Raw genomic sequence first — 18,850 nt, 5'->3', positions numbered from 1 at the left:
CCTCCACCAAGCACACAAACTAGGTCTCTTTAAAATACACTTTTTGTAAACACACTGTGCTAGATTTTTTTCATTAGCATTTGAATTGCCCCCCTCCCCCCCCCCCCCCCCCTTTTTTTTTTCCCAGGCCAGCTGTAAAATTGGAAAATTTGGCCTGCTTCTGCTTTATTGACAATGCAGCATCTCCTCCCACACAATACGTAGAATATTCTTCGGGCAGGTCCCCTGCAGGCAGCCGAGCAGTGACCGTGCAGGCAGCAGCCACGTCGCTCTGGGATGCCTCAGGAGCTGACAACGTGCCCCGACCAGGTCTCGTGCTTGGTTCCAGGAGCGAGGTGGGTGATCACCACCTCCACTGCCTGAAGCTTCTCGTTCTTCGGAGGGATGGTACACATCTTGTAGGTGACCTCATCGCCTGCCACAGGAACATACTCGCCTTCGATACTGTGGAGGGGAAGCTTCAGTTAATCACAAATCACATAAACACTTTTACTTCTTTTGCAGCATATTTAAGTTTTTATCATAAGGATTATCTTAGGTGCTCAAGATACTTCAGGTGGTTTCTTTAAATCGAGCCCATCATCCACCAAAGCCTGAAGTTGATCTTGGTTGTCTTGTAGCAAATCCCATAAAAACACCATAAAGAGCACCACCCTAAAAAAAAAAACAACACCAAACCAACTAACAAAAAAAAAAACCAAAACAACTACAAAACCACCCATACTTAAATATGCCTTAAAGAAAAAGGTGAGCCCAGCCTTGGACATCGCTGTGAACCAGGTAACAACCTCTTACTCGCCGGCAGCACTAGAGGGCAGGGCTGACACTGCTTGGCACTTGGTTTGGGGGTTTGTTGTTTTAAACTGGAACTTAGATTATTTTACGGGTTTTCCTCCTTTCATCTAAGCTTTTTGAGCTTGGGAGGGGTGTTTTGTTTTTGTGTTATTTTTTTAAAGAAAATGCCAGTCATTGATTTTACCTTTAGGTTATTCCACCATAACACAGTTTGTCTGTGGTATGGAGGCGGGGGGGGGAAGCCCAAATAAGACATGGAATCAAATATTTCAAAATTACTTGATGTGCAAAAAAAAGAGTTCTGCCACCCTGACATGTTACATTACAAGTCTCCTCCAGCACTTTGGAAGATTTCCAGGAGTTGCTCACTCCTGCTTAGCCTTTACTTACCAGTGTGATGACGTGGGATGCTGGAGGATTCCCACCACACATTTGTTACTGCATGTGAGGCCTTATCCATAACCAGTGGGAAATGGTAAAAGAGCTGTCACCTTCTGTTCAGAACAATGCACTGATGAAACAGAGAACTGCAAAGGGTAACAGCCTTCCTCACCTCTACCACTGTGCTCAAGATCAGAGCTTTTTAATAAAGATCCCAGCATGCGCCAACGACAGGCAGAGACACCTTCCAACCTGCATTACCAGGGTCTGACAGCAGAAAGGATGCTACTGCACCTTCCTCTAAAAACACCTACACAATGCCATGCTCAGGTTCCCCTTCTCTGACAACCTAGGTTTTAGATGTCTTGTTTGACCTTTTTTTCAGTGTTTCTTAGCTGCATTTGTATTTGTTAAAAAATACAACACTAATTAATTCTACTGGATGCCTAATTGCTTGTGTACTCATATTACACTGTGGGTTAAGATTTGGGTCCAGGGAAACAAAAAAGAAAAAAAATCTTCTAGGTCAGAAACTTGGCATGCGCCATTGAGTTTGTTAGTTGCCTTCACTGAGAACATACTCACACCACCCAGGAATCTTACCCCATAAATGTTTCTGTTAATTGTAGGGATCTAAGATTTTAGCAGCGCCCTTCACATCCACTCTTGTCCTGCAACCTGTTATTGTTACAGCTTTTCTATTGCAGGAAAGACTGGCAGGAGTGATAGAGGTAAACAAATTGGCCCTTACTGCCAGTTGTAACTTCACATCAGATTTTGCTTCTCCCTGCAATTCTGCAAAACTTCAGCTTCATCTCCTACACTGCCTCTCCGCCAGCCTTCCCCCTTTAAGGGCTGCCTCAGCTCCTGCTCCCCTCCAACTTGTGCATCCGACGGCTGCTCAGGAAGCTGGTGTGTCGGGCTGTGGCTGAGCAGAAGCAGCTTGTACTCAGGGATGAGACATGGTAAGCAGGCATGTACAGGGGAAGCTAAAGCTGACCCATAAATTTCAATTTCTCCCATGGGAAATTCAAAAGAAAAGTCATTGTTTGCTAACTGATTGTATCAACGTGATATTGAAAGTGCTCCTCTATCTAAGTATGGATCTAAAACCTGCTACAGGGAGTTAAAAGCACTGCCAAGGCCTGTGACTTGAAACGCATGTCCTCCAGACTTTACTTCCCTGGGCTACACCCCTACTCCAGGAATCAGTCCCAAGGGAGCATGTACTAAGCTGAACTCTTCGGCGCAGTGCCTGAGGAAATGGCAGTAAATTGAAGCCAGAAAAAATATCTTCGGAGAAGTTAAGATAAAGTCCCCTTCATCAGACCTGACAGCCCTTCCCTCCCCACGCAGGCTCATCTGACTGCCCTTTATTTACCACCAGACTCCCCAGGGCCATGCCAGCCCAGCCTCAGCCCCCGCACACCGGGCAGACTCCCAAACCCAGGTCTCACTGTGGCTGTCCTCTGCAGTCACTGCCTTCATTTATGTCCCACTCACCCCACCGCTAAAGGTTTAAGATTTCTTCAGGAGTGAAGGGGTTGCACACACAATACTTACTGTCCTTCCAGAAGCAGAGATTAGTTTACCTTTTTTACTGCCAAAGAAATTTGCCACCAAATTCTCTGCAGTTTACCAATTTCAAGCAAGGATGATAAGATGCTACCCGTACTGTCTTAAAGCCTGACAAGTGGACATGAAGCCATAAGAAGACACACAGAAGAGGGTCAAACCATGGGTGAAAATAGGAATGCCATGAAAAAAAAATGGCATCATCTTTCTCTCTTGAATGATCCTTTGTTGCCAAAAAAATGTGTTGCTATTGAGCTAAAACCACGCTGCCATGAGCAGCAACTCACAACACAACCCATGCAGAACATCAGTTCTACCTGAGCAAGACAGCACCTCTCAGTGGCAGGCAATACAGCACAGACCTTTCATCCGTAGAAAGGAACATGGGACTAGCAAAACACAGCGAGCAGAGACATTTCTCACATCACATGTGATTAACACAGTGAATACAAGCTGAAGCAGAAAATCTGCACTGACTCAAGTACAACTAAGCCACTGGAACAAGTCATAATGTAACAGAGAGCTGTGGCTGGAGCTCAGGGGAACAAGGAGAGTTTAGCACCTCTGGAAGAAGGGGCAGGCAGCTCTGGAGGACTATAAGGATGTCATGAGGTTATGCAGGGCAAAGATTAGAGAGGAGAAGCCCAGCTAGAACTCACACTGGCCACTGCTATAAAAAATAACAAAAACTGGTTTTACAAATAAATTAGAAACAAAAGGATGGCCAAGGATAATCTGCATCCTTTATTGGATGCAGCTGGGAACATTGCCACAAAGGATGAGGAAAAGGCTGAGGTACTTAACACTTTCTTTGCCTCAGTCTTTAGCAGTCAGACCAGTTACCCTCGGGGTGCTTTAGCAGTCAGACCAGTTACCCTCGGGGTGCTCAGCCCCCTGAGCTGGAAGACGGGGACGAGGAGCAGAACCAAGTCCCCACACCCACAGTCCAGGAGGAAACAACCGGTGACCTGCTGCTCCCCTTGGACAGGCACAAGTGTTCCCCAGGGCTCGGTGCTGGGGCCAGCCCTGGGTAACGTCTGTACCGACGGGCTGGGCGAGGGGATCGAGTGCCCCCTCGGTCAGGCTGCAGGTGACCCCCAGCTGGGGGGTGCTGGGGGGCAGGGGGCTCTGCGGGGGGGTCTGGGCAGGCCGGGCCGAGCGGCCGAGGCCACTGAGTGAGGTTCAACAGGGCTCAGTGCCGGGCCCTGCCCGTGGGTCACACCAGCCCCGGCAGCGCCGCAGGCTGGGGCAGGGGGCTGGGAAGGTGCCCGGTGGGAAAGGGCCTGGGGGGGCTGCTCAGCAGCCGGCTGGGCGTGAGCCCCCAGTGTGCCCAGGTGGCCAAGGCGGCCAGCAGCGCCCTGGCTTGTACCCGGAGCAGCGTGGCCAGCAGGGCCGGGGCAGTGCCCGTCCCCCTGCGCTGGGCACTGGTGAGGCTGCACCTCGGACCCTGGGGTCAGTGTCGGGCCCCTCACGGCAGGAGGGACGCAGAGGGGCTGGAGCGTGTCCAGAGCCGGGCAGGGGGCTGGGGAAGGGGCTGGGGCACCAGTCTTGACGTTACAGCTGCCCACTCCACAGCTCTAGGCATTTCCTTTGATTCCTGCATGGAGGATGAACATGCACAGCAAGCGGTGAGCTCAGTCACCGCTTTGCAGGCATCAAATGAAACGGATGCCCTTCCCAGGAAGGGATCGCACGCTTGGCTGAAAGGGTTTTTTAATTAACAGGAACCTTACATGTTCTCTAAAAGCTCCTGTAAAACAGGATAAGATGCAGTTAGCGAAATAAACCTCTGAAATCTGCAAAAGATTTCAGTAGGTATGGTTAATGCCAAGGGAAGTGGATTTACACCATCTCCTGAAGTACCAAAGAGGTGCCAGTACACAAATGTTGGGGTTTAAGCTCCTGAAAAACAGAGGTAAATTAGCTATCACTTGAATCTTCAAGTTCAAGTGAAGAAGTACAGCTTCAGTGCTAAAAAAAAAAAGACTACTGTTTTGTTGGGGTGAGTTAAACTGAACTATGAATATATACCAGGATAGGTTCTGGTAAAAAAGGGGTGTAGGCGTACTGAAAATCAAAGTGGTCCTGTTTTTCTAAGAAATTAAGAACAAACAAATCAGTACACACACAGAAACAGTTGCCTAACATATGACAAGTTGCAGTCAGGGAGAGGAAAAGTAAAGGGACCAGCCCAGACTGGAGGACACTCAGCTATCACCGAAAGCCACTGCACCCCTCAGCATTCGTTAGACAACTGTTCAGGGTACTGTCTACAGCCACTGGTCTGCCAAACCAAAACCCAAAAGAAACCCCACACCAAATACCAAAATCAAAAACCCAAACGTTTGCTGACCCAGATTTCTTATGCTTGGATCCTGAGGTTAATTACTCCTGTCCTTTCTACTAAAAAGATCACAGCAGCCCCAGAGCCAGCTCAGCTGTAAGCATTACGCAGAAAGGTATGCTTCCCCACATTAGAATGCACTTCTTAGAAGGCCGAGCATTATGCTGACAGCACCAGATCCTTTCTTGGTTTCTTTCCTTACCCAAACTAACACTACAAGAGACTAAAGCTTGTGATAAAACCCGATTCAACCCCAACACGGCTTCTCATCCCCTAGCTTGTCTTATTTCTTTCCTTGCTGTTGAGTTGACCTTACCTCATGAAGACAAGGCCTGTCCTTTGCACAGCTGTGCAAAAAGTTTGTGGCCACACAAATGGCTGAAATTTAATTTTCTGCTTTTGGCCTTTAAAACATTCTCCCACAGATCAGACATTCTTTTCCTACAGCTTTCTGATTACCAGTTATTCTTGGTGCCTACACGAGATTATTAACTCATTGTCCCCAGCGCACATGAAAAGCAAGAGGGCAAAGGTCTTAGTTTGCAGCCTGAGGAAACCTGTTTGTGAACAATGTTTCCAGCACAGTGTTTGCCCACCAAATGCTGCTTCTGGGACAGATGCAGACTTACTCCAGCATTGGTACCGCTATGTGTTGCTCAGAAGCAGGAACAAACAACATCCAGACTGTGCAGTACTTCTGGCAGTGTCAAGAAAGAACAATGAAATGGCACTTGAAAGGTGATGAGATGGTATGGCACTGGAGGCAGAGCCCTGCAGAAAGCTGCGGGAAGATCCTCCATCAGAAAGCAATTGCCGTAAGGGCTGGGAGGGAAATGAACTGGAAAAGATCAGAGAAAGTAAACAGAGATCTTGGAACAGATTCAGCCTACAACAGCCACTTTATATACAATATAAATTACCTGAATAATTTGGTAGAGAAAGTTAAACATGGACTTTTTGATGTTATATATTGATTAAATATTTTTAGATCTGTATTTTTTACTTTTACCCTAACTATACAATAAAGGTTCATCTATTCAATGTTCATCTAGAGGTGGAGAGTTTCACTACTATTTAAGAGATTGGTATGCAAATTTTATTCAAAATAATGGATATCTACATATCCAGGAACTTTAAGACACTTCAATAAATCAAGCTAAAAATAGGAAATGTTTTCCTGATGTTAGTGTCAGTAGAGACACAATAGAGTGAGTTTTAGATTATCCAGCAACTCCCATTTCCCAGCTCAGCGCCAGTCTGGTATGGCGGAGAATTTTATCCTGCACTATTTTTAGGGAACTGGGAGGTTATTAGGAAATTACCTAAATAAGGAATGTTCTAGTTCTTCCTTCTCACAGCTGCTATCCATATTCCAGGGCTCTATTTAAACCTCTCGGGACAAAGACAAAGTTACATGGAAACATTTTTGAACAAGAGTTTTCAGTGAATTCAGAGCCTTGCTAGTCAACAAGCTACCATGGATCACACCATATAGCCACATGGATCAATGGGCTGCATTATCTCATGGGCTTCTTAAAGCTCATTTCACAGCTCCACACACCTCCCAGGAAACCTGTATTTTCATTAAACAGCAGGACATGACAGAGTGGTGAACTGTTCTGAGTTACTAATCCCAAATGCCCTGCCATGCAGCCCCAGGGTAAGCTGACAGCTCCAGCATTCATCAGCAAAGCCAGCAATGACCTTATCAAGCCAGCTGGTAGGCAAAGCAGGAGCAGGGCTGCCTCACCCACCAGTCACATAACTGGGACAGAAAATGTAAAAGAGGTCCAGACTCTGAAGAATCCCAGCTGTTAATATCCAAGGTCTCTGGCACTGGATTGCCGTGGCCTTTGTGCCATTGCAGAGAGAATGTCCCAGGAGCTGCCCTGTCTAGGACAGAAGCTGCACTTTCCTCCCAGTACAGTGGATACCTCATATTCTTGCCCAGTTCTCTACTGACATCTCTAGTCATCGGGGTTGAATCCACATTCAGGGGTAGTTATGGCTCTATCTACTTCCAGCAGCTAGTTCAACACTAGGTAGCACATCACACACCATGAGGAAGAAACTGGTGATGACAAGAGGAAGAACTCTCCAAGGATGCCTATGTTTACTCAGTCAGAGGTACAGAAAATGCCTGTTCCTGCAAGCATGGAACTTGGATCCTGTCACAATAATAGCTATTGTTTGCATCTGGAAACCAACTCCAGGGCAGTTATGTTCCGTGCTCACTAACCACAAAGGACTTCCATCCTCGGGTGGCCACAGCCGTCCTCAACGCCCACTTCCTGGCTTGCAGACAGAGCGTGAGTCGTGGCTTTGACCTAGTACAGTTTGTATCACTTAGGCGAAGATCCTGGGAAGGTTTTGCAACAGTAACGACCACAGCAAGCTGGCTCTCCTGCACACACTAGTGCAAGGTGAGTTTTCTGAGCCAACTGGGGGGGGTGTGCGGGAACCCTTAGGAAAAGGTGCAAAAAAGCCAAACCCCTCTCAAGTAAAATCTGGTAATCTGCTGCATCCCCTCCCCGTCCCAGATAATCTACTAATTTCAGACACTTCAACAGATGCAGCAAGGCACCAGAATGCACATCAGGAAGCTTGCAGCCCAAAGCAGGTAAGTCATTAAGTGCTTTAAGTACTTTGAAGGAAATCAGAAAGCTCAGATTTGGCTTCCCACAGCCCCACAGCAGTCGGTTGCAGCCAGCAGAAACTGTTTTGCTGCTAGTTCACAGAAAAGGCAGAGAGGCTGGAAAGGTTTGTTCTTTCAGCTCAAATTCAGCTCTCAGTTGTTTATAATTATCAGTTAAATTTTCAGCCCATATTGTTATACTCCACCAGAAGAACAGCATCACAGAAGAGCCAGAAGAGATTTTATGCTTTGCATTAAACATAATGATCCAGTAGAAAACCAGAGGAAAGAAAGGAGCATGAAAAGATGATCTCTCCATGGACATGAAAAGCTCAAAGCCAGCTCCTCAATGCAGCAGGACAGCAGCAGATACCCAGCTGGGTCCCTTCCTGCAGGAAGATGCAGCTGATAGTACATCTCCAGCACAGCCAGTAACTGGCAGAACGGGCCCGTATCTCCACTTGGGAGCTCACCAAGACACCATTTCTGGTAAGTACTCCTGAGTTACAGGCACTATAAACATAATCTCCTGAGATCACAACACAACACACAAGCAAAGCACAGCAAACTCAGGATCTCTCCAGAGACCCAGGAGTGCTGTGTGTCAGTGTCCCAGGGGAAGTAAAGCGTCAGTTCTCCAAAGCCATCACTAAGCATGGGGTCAGGAACCGCACCTGAAGGACAGTCTGAAGGCCTCTGCAATGCAGCATTTTCCCCTTCAGAGCCAAGTACTAGCAAACTGCAGAAAACCCACAAGCACTGCACGTGTTTTTTCTGTTCCATTAAATCAGCTGCTTTTGCAAAATAAAATCTCTAAAAAAACCAAGAGTGCAGTCATTCATTTGTCACTGCTCCCTGGTGAACTACCTCCTTGACTTGCCCTTGCAGGTACACAGGCTTCAGGCCAAATCCCAGTAAAACTCAAAAGCCCAGAGAGTAAACAAGTATCCATCATGTGCCCACTCCCAAATACACTGGGAAAGCAGAAGAGTGGGATTCTTATGTAGTGCTCTAAAGCACATCATTGAATCTGTGCTACAGACACCCCCACCCCACCGCCCCTGCCCCCCCTTGGTCATGCCCTCAGGCCCCTGACTGGGGAGCTGAGCTGATAGGAACCCACCTGTGCGGCCACCCCCAGCACAAGGCAGGGGACCTCTGCAGCCACCACTGCAGGGGTTCCCCATCTGCTCTCCAGAAACATGCCACCTCTACAGGAAGATGGCAAGAGAGTGAAACTGAAGCCACCAGAGCTGTTACATTTCAGTAACAACCAAAACGGCTCCTGTTTGTGAGAGCTGACAGAACACTACAGAACAAGAGCGGGAGAGGTAAGACACCAGGGAGGAAACGGTTCTCAGCACTGATGCCACAATAACACCATCCGTTTGGTGAGAGTGGATCATGATACAGGCTGGTGGAAACGAAAGCATTAACAGTACATGTCACTATTAAAAGCATAATTACGGGCTTTTTAAAAGTTTCACTCCAGGCAAATGAATTTGCCTTTGCTTCCAGCTTTCCAGAGACATTACCTGGAATTACCATCTCCGCAACTCCTCCATCCCTGTGCTTGCCAGCTGGGGTTTGACACTCACTACTAGCAAGCACATTTTGTTTTCTGTTCTGGAGAAGGGCAAAGTATGAAACCAAGAAAAACAAAATGTCACCACACTCAACGAGCCGTAACATTTTCCTAGTACAATTGTTTATACCAACTTGAGAACTATTTTCAACAAACACAAGGAAGGAAACAAACCTGCTGCTTGTGCAGTGCAGAAAGCGGCAGTGAGCCTGTGACTGGCACCTTTGGCTAGTGGCAGGGCTGCGACAGCTTCCTCACTGCTTCAGGCCATGCATCTGCAGGCAGGAACGGTCGCTCAGGTTGGTGTGCATGAGCTGCCTCTAATCTGCCCGTCTCAAGCACCAGCAGTGCTGCAGTTGTGGTACACTGTTTCAATCCCTGATGCTCTACTCACAGACCGATCCAAGAAGGTGACACGAGCACTGCCGGGAAGCTGCCACCACCTGCAGTGGCTGTCACTAGAGCTGCCACCATGCCTCTACCTGCTACACAAGGACTGCTCAAAAGGAAAAGCTACCACCTACTAGTGTCAGCATTTGACGATAACTCCAAGGCTGCCCTGGTTAACTGTACAGTTTTGTACATTTGTACCTAATCAGTTAAAAAGAAGAACTGGCTCCACACAAGTATTACCAAAATCCAAAACAAATTTTCTCCGCAGTCTTCAGGGCTACTCATTAAAACAGACAAAGGCACACAGATGAAAAAGACCTTTAAAACCTGTATTTCAAACTGACATTTTGTATACTGTGGATCTATCCACACTTGACAACTCCAGCTTCACAGTAACGCCACTTTGCTGCAAGTTCCACTCCCAAAACATGTCCACATGCACCTTAAACTATTGCAAAGATCATAGAATCATTGAATGGTGTCTGGGTTGAGAAGGATCTGCCCTGGGCAGGGATATCATACTGAAATACGTATTGAAATAGAAAATTTTGCGGATGCCAAGTGAAGAAGCTTTTGAATGCCACATGTATTTGACCTTATTTTTAGGCTAATGCTCATTTATGGAAATGGACATACCATGTAAGAGTTATTACCTTACAAAAATAAAATGAAAGCTATAGGAAACAGACATTCCATTTTACAGAGGATGCTTTCACTGAAGTGTAACCCTACAGCTCCCCAAAGCTTAGGGAAGAAAAAGTTTAATTCCTCAAATTAAATTTTTATGTTTCAAATTATATTAATCTGCAAGACAGGCAGCTGGTCCCAATACTCAAAACCTTCATTAATCCTCACAGCTTAGTGGTGAACACAGAGGAAGTGTCTATCTTGCCAAATCCAGACTGGCATACCATTTTATCCATGTTCCTGAAATCCTAGCTTTCAGGAAGAACTGATTCAGGAGAAACAATCCTCTTTCATTTTACAAGTAGATGCCTATACCACACTGAGACAGTGCACAGATTGATGTCTCTCTTGCATTCAGGTTTAACTGAGTAAAATAGATAGAAAAGAATTGCATGATTAACATAAGCAGTATCTCAAAACTCACACTACACAAACCAGAGTCATTGGAGTCCCTTGAGCCACAGTGATGGCTACAGAACGCTGTTGCAATAATTCCCATTACTAAAGAGTAAAGTTTCTAATTCACTGTGAAGTAAACTGAAATGAAAGGCATTATTAATTCACCTTTCCAGTGCTGCTTTGCATCAGAATTAAGACAGTGATACCATCACTCTCTAGCACTAAAAGCTGTTTCCAACAATTCATATATGCTCAGAGTCATTAAAGAACACAATGTGCTGAAAACTTCGGTACTTTAATAATAGCACTTTTGACTAACAGGTTGAGGCAGAAACATCAGCTATTTTTTAATTTAAGTTCTGAGATGGGACTGACATAAGAAACATTTAAAACAGTGTCCCAGTCCTGGTTCAACAGAAAAAACAACTTGCTGACATCAAAGGAGCAGAATCGAGCCTAGAGAAGTTCCATAAAGCACATCCTTCAGTCCTACAAAATTCAAATGAACTAACCTTGCTAAAAATGTTTCTGAAAAGAGCAAAGAAAACAGTCTTTGAACACATAAATGATAGGCTTAAAGATTAAAGGTGTCATTTACTTGGTGTGGAGATGGAAGAAGTGAAGGGCCATACTGAAAGCAAAGGAGACATCAAACATCAGAAACAACTAAGACCCAGGTCTGTTGATTACAGGAAGAGATCGCCCAGGGAGGCAGTGGATCCCCAGCACTCAAATTGTTGAGTGGGTAGGGTAAAGCATCTGCCAGAAAGGCACAGGCACCTTCCAGCAGCAGATGGGATCGAGGAGGTCCCTCCAATCTTCTCATCTACAGTAAGCTTAAGAGATCTGCTGTAGCAGAGGAAGGCTGCAGCGTACTGCAGCATGGCATATGGAGACAGCTCCCAGCAGGCGAGCATTAGACTGAAATGAAGCAACTAGAAACGAGGAGAAGCAGCCTGGCCCAGCGGGCAGGGCACCAAGTTGAGACCAGGGAAGCTGGAGGTTGTACCCGAGGGGGCCAGAGCCTGTCACCCCCTGCCCAGACAGTGGCTCTCCCCCTCTCATCCTTTATCTGCTTCAGCTTTCCCATGCAGGGGTGGCCTGAGGGCACGGCTGGGTGACAGCAGCAGAGAACTTGAGACACGTCAGCAAAATAAACATGCTGAAAATACCTCAAGAAGTGTGGCTGACCATGAACATCTACAACCTTGGTGACTTGTTCAATAGCGTTTTAGGATAGATTGAGTGGGTGGAAGAAAGGGGAGAGTGGCACACCACATTCTGGGCACAATTACTCAAATATAGCTTGCTGACGGCTCACAGTCAAAGTTTTGAAAGCATACAGGATCAAAACACTAAATAGCACAGCCCATGGGATCAAAACACCAACTAGCACAGCCCACGAGAGGGGACCCCTGTGAGAGGGGCCTCTCACAGATCACCAAACGTCACAGCAGACAACAAATTATTTTCATGGTGTCACACAGGATTTCAGCATAGGAGACACATGGGAGTCTTCAACAGCCAAACAGAAAAACATCACCACTGGAGTTTCTAAGAATTATAGCAGATTGGAAGAGCACTGAGGTGAGGAGCAGTTAGTGTACCAGAATCAAGTACTGCATTTTGGGCCCAGAGAGAAAGATGTGTTGGACCATAGGATAGGAACTGGGAACGCCTGAAAGATTAGTTCACATTTTGTATAGACAAACAGAAGGGCAGCCTCAATCAAAAGGTTATCTGTAGGGTTATAAAAGGGTTAATTTCTCATAACTGAAGAGAATTTTACCAAATTAATTGGAAGACAAAACGTAGATAAAAACCCCAGGACTGAAAATAGGTAGTTCTTTAAAAAGAATTCATTATAAGGCTGAGAATTCATGTTTCTGTGAGAGGCCTGTTTTAACTAAAACCTTGCTGATCAGTAACTGTGTAGGTCAGACTAGAGGTTCACGGTTCACAGTGACATTTTTAGATTGTGATACAAGAAACGTTATTTTTAAGTTATTCAGGAAATAAAGAGAAAGTGCATTTGTATCATATGAAAGAAAAAGAAGACATTAAATAACATGTCCTTGGGTTGAACACATACATCAGACCACTCAGCCCATTTGCACCCACGAGTCCTAAAAACCTTTGGCTTGCCAACACCCATCACACAGTAACATTTCAAAAAACTGGAAGGTGGCCAATGGGCTCCTTCATCAAGGACATGTGCTACATGCACAAGCAGGAAAGCTAGCAGAGGCAGCATGAGCAAGGCTTTTGTTGACTTGCCACTGGATAACCACTCCAAACAACAAATGAGGATTATACAGCTTCAACACTGTAAGCAATAGGTAGACTAAAAATTGGTGATAGATCTAAAAGAGGTCATCGGAAAACAATTGAGCAATCTTAGTACCTGCTCTCAGGGACCAGTTTCAGCCCAACGCTGGTTGACATCTCAATCCAAAACCAAATACAAAATTGTCTATAAAACCTTGCAGATTAGCCAAGCAGTCAAGGACAGATCAGTCACCGAGTATGATCTGGATCCCTTGGCAGTCAGGGCCTATCCAAGTAAGATGTGCAACCAAATATGAAGTCATACATCTAAGAACAAGGAATGCAAACACTGCTGTCAGGGATGCCAGACTGTATCCAAGACTGCACCAAACTCTGACGCTGCAAAGGATGCTAACTAAGGTCAGAGCAGATAAGCAACTCAGCAAAAGACTAGGGATGAAAGGGCTAATGAGATTATGGGATGTATAGAAAGAAAAACAGAGCAGAAGTCTGGACGAGATTTTATCTCCATATACTGAAAGTATGTGTACAGTGTATTGTTTTGAAACTAGACTTAAATTCTACAGCACACTTAGAAAAGAGACTGGAAAGACTGTGCTAGATGGAAGAAAAAGGAGAAAGAGGGACTTGAAAAGCTTGATCTGTTTAGTTTATCCAAAGGCAGATTCAGAGGTGTGTTCAAGGCAAAAAAGTGGAGATAGTAATGAACCCTTTAACAGAGAAAGCTTTAGCTATAAACTGCTCAAAATTGAAGCTAGATAAATTCAAGGAAGTAATGAAGTATGACTTTTCTTAACAGTAGTTAACCTTTATTTTAATAACGGTACAAGCAATGCAAAGTAAAAGTAGTGAATTTTCAGTGCTATAAATCTTTAAATTAAAACTGAGTACTGCATAGATGATTGGCTTCAGGTAAATGCAAGTTTTTGGGTCTGGGTGAAACTGCACAGCTTATTCTAAGGGATTTGACAGGATTGTCTTCTAGTTTTTAACTAAACAGATTTATAGCAATACAGGAAAAGAACAGCATAATTATCACTGCCAGTAACATCTGCATAACTCCTCTATGTAGGTAAGGGTGACAGATCATAAACCATACCTGCATCTGAAATGTCAAGAGCATTTAGTAATAAAGGCAAACCAAAGCTCCAGCCTTCCTCGACCACCCAAGTGACTTACTCAGAGATGTGCACAAAGATGTCGGGCCCCCCATCTGCTGGGGTAATGAAGCCATGGCCTTTTGAGCGACAGAAGCATTTACAGATGCCTTTGTAGATGGGACCCTCCGATGCCCTGACAGTTCTGCAAAAGAAAGCACAAAAAGAGCAGTTCACTGATGAGCATGGATGCACCAGCTTCCAGGTGTGTCAGCCAGAGCCCACTAAGCAAATGAGTACAACAGTCCAAATACTTAACCTCAGTGAGTATACTCCTCTGTAGCAGCTGCTTAATACTCAGTTTCATACACTGCACACGTTCTGCCTGTAGCCTTTTAAAGAGAGATAAGGATGATGAAGGTGTTTGCTAGCATTATATATCAGTTATTATTCATCAGTTGCCATCTTGAATCCATCTGCTGTACCTCGCTGCCAAATATTCTTTTAGACACTATGCTAAATGTAAGCATCTTATACTTTTCATGAGTTCATGAGTACCAACGAACACCTAGGTGTTGTACGTGCTTTCACAAACTTAACAGAAAGTGTGTGCACATAGTATTGAGAGAACACAGCGCATAAAGACATGTATAAATGTGTACACATGTATGACATACACACACATGCCTTCTGCATACATGTCTGTCATCATCCTGCCAGACTGGGATCCAGTGAAGTCATTATTTCACCTGCAAGTGACTCCAGTAGGCTACGAAGCCTAACTGGTATGCATAACACCAAGACTCAAGGTTGATGTCCTCCCCCCACTGTCATGGGACCTGTATTTTAACATGAGACAGATTTGAAGACAAACTTTTAGAATAACTTGCTGCCATCAAGAAAGACAACTTGAATGAACTATGACCCATCCTGAAAACTGCATAATTAAATCCTTTTCCCCATCAAATATGCTGAGTTGAATCTCCAGGGATCCAACTCACTCAAATACTTTCATTTATGAAGCCAACCATTTTGGCCATCTTAGGGGGTTTACACAGAGGAGTTACTAGATCAGGACCTTCTCATGCCACGACTATCCACGAGGTTGCTTCTGTGTTAGAAAAGGGTTTTGGTGTGATTTGTCAAACTCAGTAAGTGATTGTGTTGCTATATGGTTACATGCATCATGGCAATTTTGACATTGCTTTCCCAAAAGTTTTCTGAAGGCTAAATAAAACAATTAAAAGATGTGGTAACAGCTCTGTTACATAAGTCAAACAAACACTAAAGAAATACAGTTGGAAGTGTTAAAGAAAAAGAAATCTCCAGCTCTATAAAGCTGACAACACATCTGACCCCACAAGTGCTTGCTACACAGAAAACCACTCACTGCCCTAAATAAACCATTCAAGTTCAATTGCATCTTTCAAGGAGATAAAGCTCTGTGGGGGATAAGGCCCCACACTTGAAATGAACCAAAATCAAACAATCTCACTGAATAACAAACCACTGCCTGTCACATTCATCTTTTCTATACAACTGTGCAGCCAGAGCTCACCTAGATCTCTCCTTGTTTAAAGAGGACATTAAAAATAAATAACAAAAATTTAGAGCTATTTTGATTTTCAGGGCAAATGAATACAGCAAGATTCCTACACTAATTAATAATTAAAGAACTGTGAAGCCAAATAACAAATTCTTCAGTTTTGTAAGAACCAGATTAGGATTAACAGTTGAGAAGAATTACAAAGAGTTCATTATTAACACAGCACTGAGGCAAGCTAGTTTGGAATTGCTTTTCAAGGGCAACCCCAATTATCAAGTCAATTATGTTCCTTTTAGCAATCTACTTCCATTACAAAGTTTAGGGCATTTGAAGGCTTTTGGAACTGACAATGTCCAAGTTTTTCTTCTGCTGCTGCTGTTCTTTTTTCCCTCATTTTGAATACAGAAATTTTAATATGAAGCATTGTTGAGACTGATGCTATTTAAATCTGCATGGATAACTCTTGAAGAGCTGCTTCTTGCACAGCAAGAAGCAAAAGGAAAAAGCATGCCAACTAGATTAAGCAACATAAAATAGGCTAGCTGCGGGTTTGAAATCTTGCTTCCACAGTGTTCCACTCAGCACTGCCAGACCTCCCTCACACAGAAGTAATTGCAAGACTGTGACACAGAAGTGCACAGCCTCCCGTTATACCCTCACACCCTGATTCAAGGGCCACAGATTAACAAAGAAGCCCACATTGCCTTCTGCAGATTAGCACCCCACTGGGAGGCCCATCGTAGGCACTGGGAATTTTTTGCAATGGCCAAACCTTGCAATACCATCTTCTGCTGCTGCTGTGCAGGGAATTCCCCTTCAGACAGCAGGCTCCCGGGAGCCTGCCTGGCACCGCAGGGCCACAGGAAAGCTCAGGGAAAGCCAGCTTTGCTGTAGGATCACTACCTCAAACAACTACAAATAGCAACAAACCTCATGACATTTCACAGAAAACCTCGTATAATCTCAGAGAATCAAAGAGATCAGGGTTCATACCTTGAAAACCAGTGTTTTACAGGTCTATTTGAGCAATCTTAAGATAGAGATGTGAAAGCTGAATAGGAAAAGGAAAAAAAGCCCTCTGAAAAGTGACCAGGTCATGGACCATCCCTAAAATGTAACCTGGCTGATGGTAGCACATATGTCAGGAGTAAAAAACCCTAAAATATCCAGTAAAGTCTGGTCCAGTGTTTCAGGGGTGGTGAGAAGAGAGGTCATACCAAAAAAGGAGGTGGAGCTGATGAAGAAACTCCAGCAGGAACTAGTCCCAAGAGCCACAACTGTGTCATAAGTGAAGCAAAGCTTTAGACAAGGAACTCTGTTTAGAAAAATCAAAGTGTATTTTCCCCTTCCTGCAAAACTCTGGTCTTAAAAGAGTGGAAAAGACTCTGAACACCCTTTGCACAAAAAGAGCATTGAAAAACTACAGGATATTTGACTAAGAATCTAGTGGTATCAGAATGTATTGGAGAAGAGATAACAGTAAAATACCAAAGCATCTTCCAGATACAACCCTCCTCCCCCAACTCCCTTCCCCTTGGCAGGGGGGCGATCATTCTGCCCAAAGACAATAGTTTGGTTGTGTCTATGAAACACGGGTTAACCAGTACTCACGCTGAAAATGTCCTGGTCCGTCGGGTGGGTAGCGGACTGGGGATGAGGTATCCTCTCATGGGTGACGGGGAGCGATCTCTCACCCTGCGGTTTTCAGGCAGATGGAGAGAACTGGGTGAGGGTGGAGAGGTGGGGGACTGCTGCGAGGCAGATGAAGTGGGCTCAGAAGACATTCCTGATACCTGAGAAAAGCCTAGAGAGAGGAAGAGATCTGACTTAGCCCAAAATGGGAATTGTCATAGAAGTCACAAATTCTTCAGCTGATGATTTTTTAAGAATATGACTCACTTTCTGCAGACATACACACGGACACAGTTGCACCAATAACTCCTGCTCTGTGTCAAGCTGTTTTTTTTAAGTTTACTTATTGTTAAATCTCACAGCTTTTGTAAGCTGTACTAGGATGCTCCACTGAAAAGAGATTACTCTAACACTAACACTTACTTATTTGCTTACTCCTGCCTCACTCACAGGCAACGGCTCCTGAAGCAGAGCTCAGCCCCAACACTCAGTATCAGCGTGCCCCACACAGCTCCCAGACAGATGGGGTTTGAACACCCACAGTGCAGAGGAGCCTCCTGTATCTGCACACAAACACACATTACAAGAAAGAAACACTAGAAGGAGAAATGCTGAAGTAAAGGCTGCACCTCCACTACTGGAGGTTAGTCTGGCAATACAATCGCCAATGCTAACTCCATTGCTGCTGCTCAGATATTAGTGCAGATAATTAGACATTCTGTCAGAGCTCAGCTTGACTGCAAGAAGAAAATCATACGAGTGCTCCTTAATTCACTTCGGACTGAGGCATGCAGTTAATTTACTCTGCCGAGGACAGGAACACGGACAAAGCTGAGAGGCAGTAGCTGACTGCAGGGAAGTAACTCTTCCAGCCTGTAGAGATCTGGAGGTCTGTGTCTGCTGCAATCTTCCAGGAACTGGGAAGCCAACAGTCCATGTTTACCATCAGACCCCCAGCAGCCCAAGCCGCATTTGCTCTTACTCGCATCCTACAGCAGAGAAGGGAGAAGGCCCCCTTCTCAGCACACCAAAGCAATATCCACCTCAGCACACAACAAGCTTAACTCACAGAATCCATGGAAAGAGAAGGACTGATAAGAAACAGCAGCACTTCTACACACACCAATGCATGGCGTACAGGCACAGCAGTGACAGAAGAAAAATCAATCAGCACTGCTCTGGTATTACTGTGCAAGTCCCCATCTGCATTGGAAGGGGAATAAACTGTACAAAAATAACCAATAACTCACCACACTCTTACTTAAGAAAATCTAAAAATACCTGGATATCTGGATGATTTAGCAAAAAGTGTGGCGATCTGGGTCAAGAGAATGCCATACAGGTAAGAAAAGCTGCCTTTAAGACTAATAGTTTCATTGAACTGAAATCTCTTACATCCATTATGCACCCTCCTTTTGACACCCACACTCCCCAGCCCATGAATTATGGAGTGGATCCTTCACATGACATTTGAGAGATGCAGCATTCTCAT

At 44.9% G+C, this 18,850-nt stretch overlaps 1 protein-coding gene across 3 annotated transcripts in view; it reads right to left on the bottom strand.

Moving 5' to 3' along the window:
• Window positions 1-95: 95 nt before the first annotated feature.
• The window catches only part of CARHSP1 (calcium regulated heat stable protein 1), a 36,968-nt gene continuing 18,213 nt past the window's right edge, over window positions 96-18,850 (bottom strand). The window contains exons 1-4 of one of the 3 annotated variants that reach the window (XM_040591878.1): window positions 17,782-17,905; window positions 17,338-17,530; window positions 14,263-14,385; window positions 96-444 (exon numbers count right to left, since the gene is read on the bottom strand). In XM_040591878.1, the coding sequence (XP_040447812.1) occupies window positions 282-444; window positions 14,263-14,385; window positions 17,338-17,510 (459 nt within the window). In that variant the 5' untranslated portion in view covers window positions 17,511-17,530; window positions 17,782-17,905 and the 3' untranslated portion in view covers window positions 96-281. Of the gene's footprint in view, window positions 445-14,262; window positions 14,386-17,337; window positions 17,531-17,625; window positions 17,654-17,781; window positions 17,906-18,850 lie in introns of those variants that run through there. The other 2 variants (XM_040591876.1, XM_040591877.1) reach the window with 2 other exon arrangements.

Source organism: Falco naumanni, chromosome 4 (genome assembly GCF_017639655.2).
Source record: "Falco naumanni isolate bFalNau1 chromosome 4, bFalNau1.pat, whole genome shotgun sequence".
Lineage (NCBI taxonomy): Eukaryota > Metazoa > Chordata > Aves > Falconiformes > Falconidae > Falco > Falco naumanni.
Note: the sequence above shows the minus strand (reverse complement) of the source record. Positions and strands in the feature narration are given on the sequence as shown.